Below are 13754 nucleotides of genomic sequence, written 5' to 3' on the forward strand. Positions count from 1 at the left end.
GAACGCCAAACTTCCTCGCTACGGGTCCAGATCCAGGGATCCGGGAGCGGTTCTGATAGATGCTTTGACAGCACCTTGGAACTTCGGGATGGCTTATGTGTTTCCACCCTTCCCGCTGCTCCCTCGATTGATTGCCAAAATCAAACAGGAGAGAGCATCAGTGATTCTAATAGCGCCTGCATGGCCACGCAGGACTTGGTATGCAGATCTAGTGGACATGTCATCCTGTCCGCCTTGGTCTCTACCTCTAAGACAGGACCTTCTGATACAGGGTCCATTCAAACATCAAAATCTAACTTCTCTGAAGCTGACTGCTTGGAAATTGAACGCTTGATTTTATCAAAACGTGGTTTTTCTGAGTCGGTTATTGATACCCTGATACAGGCTAGGAAGCCTGTTACCAGAAGGATTTACCATAAGATATGGCGTAAATACCTATACTGGTGCGAATCCAAAGGTTACTCCTGGAGTAAGGTTAGGATTCCTAGGATATTGTCCTTTCTACAAGAAGGTTTAGAAAAGGGTTTATCGGCTAGCTCATTAAAGGGACAGATCTCAGCTCTGTCCATCTTGTTACACAGGCGTCTGTCAGAAAATCCAGACGTCCAGGCCTTTTGTCAGGCTTTAGCTAGGATCAAGCCTGTGTTTAAAACTGTTGCTCCGCCATGGAGTTTAAACTTAGTTCTTAACGTTTTACAGGGTGTTCCGTTTGAACCCCTTCATTCCATTGATATAAAATTGTTATCTTGGAAAGTTCTGTTTTTAATGGCTATTTCCTCGGCTCGAAGAGTCTCTGAGTTATCAGCCTTACATTGTGATTCTCCTTATCTGATTTTTCACTCAGACAAGGTAGTTCTGCGTACTAAACCTGGGTTCTTACCTAAGGTAGTCACTAACAGGAATATCAATCAAGAGATTGTTGTTCCATCCTTGTGTCCAAATCCTTCTTCAAAGAAGGAACGTCTTCTACACAATCTGGATGTAGTTCGTGCCCTCAAGTTCTACTTGCAGGCAACTAAGGATTTTCGACAAACGTCTTCCCTGTTTGTCGTGTACTCTGGTCAGAGGAGAGGTCATAAGGCTTCGGCTACCTCTCTCTCCTTCTGGCTTCGTAGCATAATTCGTTTAGCCTATGAGACTGCTGGACAGCAGCCTCCTGAAAGAATTACAGCTCATTCTACTAGAGCTGTGGCTTCCACTTGGGCCTTTAAGAATGAGGCCTCTGTTGAACAGATTTGCAAGGCTGCAACTTGGTCTTCGCTTCATACTTTTTCCAAATTTTACAAATTTGACACTTTTGCTTCTTCGGAGGCTATTTTTGGGAGAAAGGTTCTTCAGGCAGTGGTTCCTTCTGTATAATGATCCTGCCTATCCCTCCCGTCATCCGTGTACTTTTGCTTTGGTATTGGTATCCCAGAAGTAATGATGACCCGTGGACTGATCACACATAACAGAAGAAAACATAATTTATGCTTACCTGATAAATTCCTTTCTTCTGTTGTGTGATCAGTCCACGGCCCGCCCTGTTTTAAGGCAGGTAAATATCTTTTAAATTATACTCCAGTCACCACTTCACCCTTGGTTTCTCCTTTCTCGTTGATTCTTGGTCGAATGACTGGGAGTGACGTAGAGGGGAGGAGCTATATGCAGCTCTGCTGGGTGAATCCTCTTGCATTTCCTGTTGGGGAGGAGTTATATCCCAGAAGTAATGATGACCCGTGGACTGATCACACAACAGAAGAAAGGAATTTATCAGGTAAGCATAAATTATGTTTTTTCTTCAGGTCCCTGATAGAGAGTGGAGTGTCTATCGCACATAAGAAGCTGTTCCTACCCTGCAACTGGATCCACAGGTAAGTGCCTTTGCCTTCTATTTACTAAAGGACAGCACTTCAGGGGTAACAAATGATTTTACCTCAGTGGATGGATCTGGGACTCAGGGATCAATAGGAGGGCAGCTTTGCAGGCACTTGTGCAAATAACAGGATTTAAGGGGTTCATTTTACCCCCTTTTTTATTGTGAGCCTGGCTAGAGAGTGGGGCAAATATGCATGCACATTTATTTTATTATATTTTATCCCCAGACCGGCAGCTTATGTCTCTTAACTAATCAGAGACCACTGCAGGCCAGTATTTTAGTGTATATAGTGTTATAATTGCACTTTAGGAATTATCTCTGACTGGGCATTTCATAACGGTCCGCAGTAATGGTTTCCTGGGTAGTTAGGGACCTTTTATTTCTCCGTTTAGCCTTGCCATGGCTTTATTTAATTTCTCTGTATGACACTGGTGTTCATGTTGTGGACATCTAATTCTGACCTGTTTTCCCTAAGACTTATCATACGGTGACCGTTAAGGGAACTGTATTTTTAATATTTCTACCGATCCTTAGACTGCACTTTATTAATTCTCAGGACCGGGTACTCGGGTGTGAATATTGTTCTCTACGGAGTACAACATAATGGACAGTTCAGTTTTAGTTTCTTAATCCCTTTTGCTAAGCGTGTTAGCATGATAGGGAGTTTGTGTATGGACTATGGTGTTTTTCTGCTGCGTGCGGAAAGAAATGAAGTACGCAGTTTCTGCAAATTCCCTCCATACTTCTGTATTAGTTTGGAATATTTAAGATTTAAGGAGGAACGCTAGTAAGAGGCCTCCTAATTTAGCGGTTTTCTCTCATGGGTTTTATTACTGCTGCATTCTCTCTTAAGATGCTGGCTATTTAGAATGCGATTGCATGGCGCGCCTTATATTCTAGTTATTTACTAGTTTCAGTGGCTTCTTCTTGGATGGTTTATATGTTAGAGCCATTGGTGTAAATAGGGTTAGGCATTATTTGTGCGCTTCTGCCCAAACTGTTTTGGAGCCGGTTCAGTTTTTCTGACTGGTGGCTGAAGGGTTAACAGTTCCCTCCACGGGTCTGTTGGGCGCAATCTCATCTGTTCTGCTGTGAGTAGTGGATAAGATTATGTCTCTGCGCCTTCCCTATTCTCTGTATAAGAGATTATTTTTATTGGGAATATTTGATTATTCTTATGTGTTTTATGCTGTACATTTTTACTTGTACTACACATCTTTTCTAGAATGGCTCTATCCTCTGCCTTGTCTAGGAGGTTTTTCCCTTTTCATTATCGCCATCTGGTGATGATTGCTGGTATCTACATGTAGTCTGTAGGTGTATAATGGATTTATTATTTATTTCCTGTATGGCTTAGGGATCCTACCTTTGGATGGTTTATCCTTGTTTCTCCACAGTTTTTCTGTATAAGGCATACTTATTTTCGTATGCTTTTAGGGAATATTTTCTGTTTCATGATTTCCCCTATTTGACTGTAGAAATATTTTCTGAAGCTGTTATAAGCCTTTTGTTTGCTTATTTTATCATTTGCTGCCGTGCATATTTCAGATATATTTTTAGGGATTGTTAATATTTTTAGATTTTAACCCTACTTTTCTACAGTGATGATATTTATGGGATTTGTGGTAAGCAATATGCCTGCTTATCTTATGTTCTGCTGTACTTTTTTACTTGTATGTTTGGGATATTTAATCTTATATCATTATCTTTCGTCAGTATAACTTATTTTTTATTTAGTTATAAGCATTGTGCTGCTTATGCAAAATTTTGTCTACTGTGCTTATATGTGTTGGTTTAGGGATTTCTATTATCTTCTATGATTTATCCCCCCCCCCCTCCTTTTACAGTAGTATTGATTCTATAATGTATGCGTCATCTTGTTTTATACAGGGTTACGTTTATACATATAGATATTTATGTATATAGTTCTTGGGATCTCCTTAAGACTCTACAATGATAATTTCATTTTTATCTTGTGAGGAGATTTTATGCTTATGCCGTGGAGGAAGTCTCTCAGGGATACGGTTTAGGATTCAATTTCTCTAGCATAGCATAATGGTTAGCATGCCTGGCTATGAAGCAGAAGATTGAGGGATTGAATCCACCCACGGGTTCTGGTTCTTTGTAGGTAAAGGACCTCTCTTCCCTGGGAGTTATTGTTCCGATTCCTGTAGGGGAACAGGGTCAAGAATTTTGTTCATATCTTTTTGAGTTAAAAAGATGAGAGAACTCTCTCATAGATCTGAAGGATGAAGTTTTTTGTTGTTGTTTTTTCCATGTTCCCATACTCAGGGAACATCACCTTTTCCATCAGTTTTCCTTTCTAGACAAAGATTTCCAGTTTGTTGCTTTTCCCTTTGGCCTTGCCACGGCTCGTTTACAAAGATTCTAGGAGCCCTTTTGGTGGTGGTCAGATCTCAGGGAATTGCGGTAGCGCCTTACCTAGATGACATCTTGGTTGAGGCGTCATTTTTTCATCTAGCAAAATGTCTTACAGAGATGTTGTTGACTTTTCTACGTTCCAAAGGATGGAAAGGGAATCTGGAAAAGAGTTCCCTTGTTCCAGCTACAAGGATGTGTTTTTTAGGGACGATCATAAATTTCCTGTCCATGAAGATCTTCCTGACGGATGCTTGCTTCGTGCCTTTCTCTCCAGTCTGCTATTTGTCCATCAGTTGCTCAATGCATGGAGGTGATTGGTCTGATGGTTGCTTCCATGGACATCATTCCTTTTGCTCGGTTCCGTCTGAGGCCTCTGCAACTATGCAGGCTTAGTCAATGGATCGGAGACCATTCAGATTTATTGCAGAGGATAGATCTGGATTCCCTAATAAGAAACTCTCTCTCTTGATGGATTTCACAGGAACTTCTGTCTCGAGGCAATCGCTTTCTGAGACCTTCCTGGGTGACTGTGACTATGGACGCCAGCCTGCTAGGCTGGGGAGCATTTTGAGGCTCTCTAAAGCCCAGGGACTGTGGATTCGGGAGGAGTGTTCTCTCCCCATAAACATCTTGGAGTTGAGAGCAATCTTCAATGCCCTGACAGCTTGGCCTCAATTATTTTTAGTCCGCTTTATCTGATTCCAGTCGGATAACATCTCAATGGCTTACATCAACCACTGCGGAGGAATTCGGAGTTCCTTGGCCATGAAGGAGGTGACTCCCATTCTGCAGTGGGCGGAAGCTCACAAATGTCTCCTATCTGCCATCGACTTTTCAGGAGTGGCAGTTTTTCTGAGCAGACTTTTCATCCTGGGGAGGGAGTGGGCTCTCCATCCAGAAGTGTTCTCAAGGATAACCCTCAAGTGGGGGGTTCCGGAGTTGGATCTTATGGCGTCTCGTCGAAACACCAAGCTTCCAAAGTACGGATCAAGGTTAAGAGATCCTCAGGCTGCTCTGATAGACGCTCCAACGGTTCCTTGGATTTTCTCTCTGGCATACCTGTTTCCTCCGTTTACTCTCCTTCCATGAGTCATTGCTCGTATCAAACAGGAGAGAGCATCTGTATTTCTAATAGCTCCTGTATGGCCTCACAGGATCTGGTTCACAATGTCATCTCTTTCATCTTGGAGGTTACCTGAGGAAGGACCATCTAATTCAGAGTCCATTCCTCCATCCAAGTCTAGATTCTCTGAAGCTGACTGCTTGGAGATTGAACGCCTAGTTTTGTCTAGACATGGTTTTTCTGAACTGATCATTGTTACCATGCTTCTGGCTCGTAAACCTGTTTCTTGCAGGATCTAACATAAGGTATGGCGTAAATACCTTTATTGGTGCGAATCTAAGGGTTTCTCCTGGACCAGGTCCTGGTCAGAATCAGGCCTGTATTTAAGCCTGTTGCTCCTCTTTGGAGCCTTAACCTCGTTCTTAAAGTTTTGCAGCAGGCTCCGTTTGAGCCAATGCATTCTGTTGATATTAAATTGTTATCTTGGAAGGTTTTGTTTCTCCTTGCTTTTTCTTCTTCTCGCAGAGTTTCTGAGCCTTCGACTCTGCAGTGTGATTCCCCTTACCCTATATTCTTGAGGATAAGGCTGTCCTTCGTACTAAATTGGGTTTTCTCCCTAAAGTGGTGTCGGATAGAAACATTAATCAGGAAATTGTTGTTCCTTCTTTTTGTCCTATTCCTTCTTCCCATAAGGAACGTCTTATGCATAACCTGGATGTTGTGCATGCACTAAATTTTACCTTCATAAAGATTTTCGACAATCTTCTGCCCTTTTTGTGGTTTTCTCTGGAAAGCGGAAGAGGCAGAAGGCCACTTCTTCTACCCTTTCCCGCTGGTTAAAGGGACACTGAATCCAAATTGTTTCTTTCGGGATTCAGATAGAGCATGCAATTTTAAGCAACTTTCTAATGTACTCCTATTATCAATTTTTCTTTGTTCTCTTGCTATCTTTATTTGAAAAAGAAGGCATCTAAGCTTTTTTATTGATTCAGAACTCTGAACAGCACTTTTTATTGGTGGATGTAGTTATCCACAAATCAGCAAGAACAACCCAGATTGTTCACCAAAAATGAGCTGGCATCTAAACTTACATTCTTGCATTTCAAATAAATATACCAAGAGAATGAATACAATTTGATGATAGGAGTAAATTAGAAAGTTGCTTAAAATTTCATGCTCTATCTGAATCACGAAAGAAAAAAATTGGGTTCAGTGTCCCTTTAAGAAGTATTATTTGTTTAGCTTACGAGACAGCTGGACAGCTGCCTCCTGAGAGAATTACGGCTCAATCCACTAGGGCTGTCTCCTCATCTTGGACTTTCAAAAATTAAGCTTCTGTGGAACAGATTTGCAAGGCGGCAACATGGTCCTCTTTGCATACTTTTTCCAAATTCTACAAATTTGATACTTTTGCCTTGGCTGGGGCTTATTTTGGGAGAAAGGTTCTTCAAGCGGTGGTGCCTTCTGTTTAGGTCCTCCTGCCTTGTTCTCCCTCCCTTTTCATTCCGTGTCCTCACAATTAGAATGACATGCCATAGGAAAGAAATCAAAATGTATGCTTACCTGATGAATTTCTTTTTTTCCGGGCATAGAGAGTCCACAACCCCGCCTTATTTTTAATTTTTAATATGGCAGGTTTTTTTTAGTAAACCTCAGGCACCTCTATACCCTTGTGTTTCATCTTTTTCCATTTTCCTTTGGATAAATGACTGGAGATTGTGGCTAAGGGAAGTTACACTTAACAGCTTTGCTGGGGTGCTCTTTGCCACCTCCTGCTGGCCAGGAGTTAAATATCCCATTAGTAATTGGAATGACGTTGTGGACGTTGTGCCCAGAAGGAAAGAAATTTATCAGGTAAGCATAAATATTGTTTTCAGATGATTTAAAATGTAGTAAACAATGTAGTATTGCAGCGAGTAAGGCCAGTAGATTGCTTGGGTGTATTTATAGAGGTAATTGCAGCAGAAATAGCAAGGTTCTTATGCCACTTTACAGATCATTAGTTAGGCTTCATCTTGAGTTTTGTCAGCAATTCCGGAGGCCATATATCCAGAAGGATAAAAAAAAACTGCAATCTGTGCTATGGAGGGCTACCAAAATGGCACATTCATATTTTCAGTATAGATAGTGGTTTCAACAAGTAAACACAGCTATTTAAAATAACATCATAAAAGTAAAGGTGCTATTTATAAATTTGTTGTGCCCCGGCAGGTAAAATAGATCACTGGGAACACATTAAAGCAGAGTCAAAGTTTAAGTACAATTTCCGTTTATGACCTAAAATCATTTTAATGAGACTACAGTTGCTCGTTGTTCTACTATGTTATGGTCCAATCATAGACTTGTGGCCACAGTGGATTACCCATATTAAATCTCAAAGCAAGTACACCACCTCTAGTTGCAACTCATAATGTGTTCACCATGTTTACAAGTGAAAGAGAAATTCCTATGTGGCCTTTCATTTGAAAAGGTTGGACATCTGTTCTAGGAGGTAGAATTAATAATTCTGTTACCTCTGCTTTACCCACTGTTTGTAAGGAGTGTAAATCAATTTGCTGAGTCATTAATGCAGTCACTAAACAATGATTGAACTGAAATTGAACCCTTGGATTCCTCTGAAATCTGTTTTTGACATCTTTAGACCGCTGTTCATTGTTTAATCAAATGAATATGTTTTTGTTGGGATAATTGAATGCTAAGCAAGATGTATAAAATAATAATAAAAGTATATAATTTTTTTTTTCTTTTTACATTTTAACAAGTTTATTTGAAAATATTAAAATGTTTGCCTTCTAGAAAAACAGATTTTACTAGGCTTATATTTACTTATGGTATTTATGGAATATATATATAAAAAACAAGACAATGTTAACCGCGCTGTAACATTCAAAACAGTGTATGTCACTTTAAGGATACACAAATCAGTACCTACATAAATGTATAACACAATAGGAGATCACATATATGTCTGAGTATGATGTACTGAGTTCATAAAGTTAATTTCCAGAGATTAGGTCAGCAGAGACAAATGTGTTGTGAAGATTCCCAACAACTTCACCAAGGAAAACAAATAAAAACAAAGATAGCGAGTCTGCGCCCCAAAACCGGGAAATAAAATAATGTGAAATAAAATAAAACAAATAAAATGAATAAAATAGCACTGGAATTGCGGGGTTTTAGCCCCTATAGCAATGCACTTCCAATAACCTCAATCAATATGAGGTAAGTAGCCGCTATAAGATAATGCACAGCTCCCACAATTCTCCACACTACTCAATATATTCAGACAATAGGGAATTCAGGGTGTTCAGTCTGCCGTGCTGCTCCTGAGGTATGGAAGTATATACTTCCAATTGGAAAAAAATGCAAACGGCATAGCCCTCTGAGCATAAAAAAGAGCAAGAGGCATATTGGAAGTGGGGTTTAAATAAATAAATTATTTGGCGGCAAGTATGACGCACAATATAAAATAAAAAATTTTGGCGCTAACAACATCCAAAAATGACGCAACTCGCGTCATGTCAGACACAACCTTGTGTAAGGAAACCTGGCGTCAACTAAGACACCGGAAAGGATGAATTTGCGTCTTAAGTAATGAAAACATACTTACCTGAAGACACCCATCCACATATAGCAGATAGCCGAAACAGTTATCAGTAGAGGTAATGGAATATGAGAGTATATCGTCGATCTGAATAAGGGAGGTAGGAGATGAATCTCTACGACCGATAACAGAGAACCTATGAAAAGATTTCCTGCGAGGAAAACCATAGAATTCAATAGGTGATACTCCCTTCACATCCCGCTGACATTCACTGTACTCTGAGAGGAATCGGGCTTCAACATGCTGAGAAGCGCATATCAACGTACAAATCAAGCACAAACTTACTTCACCACCTCCATAGGGAGGCAAAGTTTGTAAAACTGAATTGTGGGTGTGGTGAGGGGTGTATTTATAGGCATTTTGAGGTTTGGGAAGCTTTGCCCCTCCTAGTAGTATTGTATATCCCATACGTCACTACCTTATGGACTCTTGCTAATTACATGAAAGAAACAAAGATACAATTCCTTTTAAATACATGGTGTTTTTTTTGTTTTGTTATGGGCAAACTGCAGTTTATGATAGAAAATAAGGTCTGGTTGATGAATAGTTTTAGGGACGTACTGAATCCATGGGAGAAAAAAACGCCCTGTATTCAAAAGGAATCTTATCTTTGTTTTTACATATACACTCTACATCGTGAGAGGCATTAGTGCAGTGGAAGTATATACAGTGAGGCCTCGGTTTACGAATTTAATTCGTTCTCCGGGTCGTTTCGTATTGCGAAAAATTCGTAAACCGAAACACGGTTTCCCATAGGAATGCATTGAAAATCAATTAATGCGTTCCGGAGGTCCGAAAAAATTCAAGTAAAGTGTCCAAAAAAGGCTCCAAAAGGCTCCAAAAGGCTTAACAACTTGCTGCAAATGGCTCCAATGTCTCCAAAAGGCTCCACAACTTGCTGCAAATGGCTCCAAAAGGCTTAACAACTTGCTGCAAATGGCTCAAAAGGCTCAACAACTTGCTGCAAAATGGCTCCAAAACCTCTCCAACACCTCTACACTGGTACCCAAACTTCATTAATTCAATCATACTTGAGTATGCAGGGGGCACAGGGGCCACTGGTTTCGTATTGCGAAAAATATTCGTAAACCGAGGGGGGCAAACCGGCATTTTGACCGGCATTTTGTTTCGTATTGCGAAAAAAATTCGTAAACCGAGTCAAATTTTCTTCAAATTTCGATTTCGTAAACCGAAATTTCGTATACCGAGTCGTGCGTAAACCGGGGCCTCACTGTACTTCCATACCTCAGGAGCAGCACGGCATACTGAACACCCTGAATCCTCTATTGTCTGAATGCATTGAGTAGTGTGGAGACTGGACTGGTGGGAGCTGTGCGTTATCATCTTATAGCGGCTACTTACCTCATATTGATTGAGGTAATTAGAAGTAAGTGCATTGCTATAGGGGCTAATACCCTGCAATTCCAGTGCTATTTTCTTCATTTTATTTGTTTTATTTCATTTCATATTATTTTATATCCCGGTTTTGGGGGGCATACTCGCTATCTTTGTTTTTATATATATGTATGTATGTATACTGTACACAAAAAGGGACAGTGCACTGTAACTTGTTAACCCTTTTAATGTGTTCGCAAGTACCCAGTTTTACTTTCTGGAGTGTATTAAATTGTTTACTACTAGCTCCTTTATTTTATCATTTGAAATAGCTGCCTTTGCATGTGAAATCCACCATCTATACTGAAAATTTCAGTACAAGAAAATTGGCTTTAGAAAAGCTAAATGAACAAGAAGCAGCAGAAAACATTACACTACCAGTGTGGGTAGGAAATATAGATACTAAAATGTTAATTTTCAATCACTCTCACAAAATATTGGCATTTGTGTATATGGCCAGACTTAAAGGGACATGCCAGCCACATTTTTTCTTTTATGATTTAGAAAGAGAATGCAATTTTAAACATCTTTCTAATGTACTTATATTATCTAATTTGTTTTATTCTCTTGGTATTCTTTGATCAAAAGCATATCTAGATATGCTCACTAGCTGCTGATTGGTTGCTGCACATAGAAGCATCGTGTGATTGGCTCACCATGTGCATTGCTTTTTCTTCAACTAAGGATATTTAAAAAAATGAAGCAAAAGAAATAATGGAAGTAAATTGTAATGTTGTTTAAATTTCTATTCTCTATCTGAATCATGAAAGAAAGATTTTGGGTTTAGTGGCCCTTTAAAGGGACACAAAACCCAAAGTTTTCTTTCGTTATTCTGGTAGAGCATGCAATTTTAAGCAACTTTCTAATTTTCTCCTATTATAATTTTTGTATTTGTTTTATCTTTATTTTAAAAAACAATTTTTGGTTCAGCATCTGGGTAGTGCTTGCTGGTTAAATGTAGCCACCAATCAGCAAGCGCTACCCAGATGCTGAACCAAAAATCGGCCGGCTCCTGTGCTTACATTCTGGCTTTTTCAAATAATAATAACAAGAGAACGAAGAAAAATTTATAATAGGAGTAAATTAGAAAGTTGCATAAAATTGCATGATGTATCTGAATGATGAAATGAAAAAATTGGGGTTTAATTCCCATTAAAGGAACACTCAAGTCAAAATTAAACTTTCATGATTCAGATAGAGCATGCAATTTTAAACAACTTTCCAATTTACTACCATTAATAAAATGTGCAGTCTTTTTATATTTACAATTTTTGAGTCTCCAGCTCCTACTGAGCATGTGCAAGAATTCACAGAATATATATATATATATATATATATATATATATATATATATATATATATATATATATATATATATATATATATATATATATGCATTTGTGATTGGCTGATGGCTGTCACATGAGGAGTGGAAATAGACATCACTTTTAAAATTGTCAGAAAACATCTACTACTCATGTGAAGCTCAGATTAAGGGGGATATTTATCAAACCGTCAATCTCGGTGCCAGGTATCGCTGCTGCGGATCTGCATACGATGCCCTTATTTATCAAAAATTCAGTCAAAAACACGTGCGTCAAGTACGGCGCGATGAGCATCGGACTGTTGATAAATAAGAGTCATCGATGTTGCGGATATTCATTTTTTTCCAACTTTATACCATTTCATTACTGTCCATGAACAAGCACATTTCTCTTATTTTTCATCAGCTGTGTCGGAATAGACGCGAGCGTACCTGTTGAATGTTTGATAAATTGGGAAAAGGTTCAAATAGAGTTGAATGTGAATTCGAAACATATGGGATGACGTAAGCATCAATCTGCGTCGGATTGAGATCAAGGAAGCGTATATTACATCACACGTTTTGACGATCTTGATGGTTTGTTAACTACGGCGGATCAATCTCGCGTCAAATTCGACCTGGGATTCAAGCGTATTATCAGTTGAAGCTTTGATAAATATCCCCCTAAGTGCTATTACGTTGTCTTTTTATCATGCATTTGTTGATTATGCAAATGTACTGTATTTACTGGTCCTTTACGATTCAAATGCCTTTGTGTAAAAAGAGGAAGCTACAATAAGGAGGTCTGCTCTCCCTGCAAGTTCAATGGATTGTGGCTTTAATGAGCAAAAAGGCTATTGTATATACAAAAATAAACCTAAAGGAACTATTCCCCTCAACTTTTTATACTCAGTAGCTGGATTAAGTCACCGGAAGCACATTAAGAGAACCCAATTTTACAGTACACTGTCCCTTTAACTGAATCACTCCTTCATGCAATATAAAAACGTTTTAGATTTATGTTTCCTTAATTTATGTTGTTACATGCTTTAGGTTTCCTGTCTACCTCATCCAGTTATTAAAAATAATTCCAGAAATAGATGATGTTCTAAGTGATCTATAAACTTTTTATTTAAGTTTTTTTTAAAGAGTTTGGTAAAAATGCAAAAACTGTTCAGCATAATTGGACTCACGGGCTGCACATTCATAATCCCATTTAGATAGTAGCCAAGTTTTGTCATCTTTATCTAGCAATAAGCCCCTTGTGTGTTGTACAACTCATCGCTAGTCTTTGGCAGGGAGTTAGCACAGTTGACGACAGGAATATGTTATGCGTTTATCATTTTAGGCTGCTAAATGTGTTCATTTTTTTTCCTACAGGTCACGGAGGAACAAAATCAGGAACCAGATCTGGCAGCATAATCCAGACTCCTGCTTTCCTGTTTGAGTTTTTCTTCTTTTTTTTGTATGTTATTCTGAATAATAAACATTATTTTGTGCCTATGTCGTCAATTAATGTAGTTAAAACCCTTTTTTATATTGATGTACATTTTAAAAGGACATGAAAGTAGAAAAAGAATATGCTATGATGCATTTTATTATTGCTTTATTCCTTAAATATAACTGTATGTTTAACACCTGCAAAGAGTTAAACAGATAGATAAAGTCCGGTCTAAAACACCAATGCGCTACTAGGCCCTAGCTGCACTCATCTGGTAAGCCAATCACAAGAGGCATATGTGTGTAGCCATCATTTACCAGCTAACTCACAGTAGTACATTGCCGCTCTTGAGCCTACCCAAGTATGCTTTTCAATAAAGGATATACATTTTGGTAATAGAAGTAAAATAAAAAGTCTCTTAAGGAAGCATGTTCTGTCTGAACAAAGAGAGGTTCATTTTGACTTTTGTCTTCCTTCATCTAAATTAGTGGGGCTTGCATTATATTTTTAGTTTTTTAATATCCAAAATTGATGAAAATGTACAGTTTTCAGTAAAATCCTATGAGTTCCTTTGAAGATAACTGTATAAATATTCTAGACCTTACTTTAGATATTTGCCTTAAACACTGGAGAGTGCACATAATGGAAGGCATTATTTGGCATAGTAAATCTGTGCCTATATATTGGTGACCTGTGACATCAAAGCAA

The 13754-nt window shown here is 38.8% G+C and overlaps 1 protein-coding gene across 1 annotated transcript in view; it reads left to right on the top strand.

The window, feature by feature from the left end:
- Nucleotides 1-13108, top strand: part of MRPL39 (mitochondrial ribosomal protein L39) — a 328194-nt gene extending 315086 nt beyond the window's left edge. The window contains exon 10 of the mRNA XM_053706005.1: nt 12986-13108. Coding sequence (XP_053561980.1) covers nt 12986-13027 — 42 coding nt within the window. The 3' untranslated portion in view covers nt 13028-13108. The remainder of the gene's footprint in view (nt 1-12985) is intronic.
- Nucleotides 13109-13754: the final 646 nt, after the last annotated feature.

The sequence above is a fragment of the Bombina bombina genome, chromosome 3 (assembly GCF_027579735.1).
Source record: "Bombina bombina isolate aBomBom1 chromosome 3, aBomBom1.pri, whole genome shotgun sequence".
Classification (NCBI taxonomy): Eukaryota; Metazoa; Chordata; class Amphibia; order Anura; family Bombinatoridae; genus Bombina; species Bombina bombina.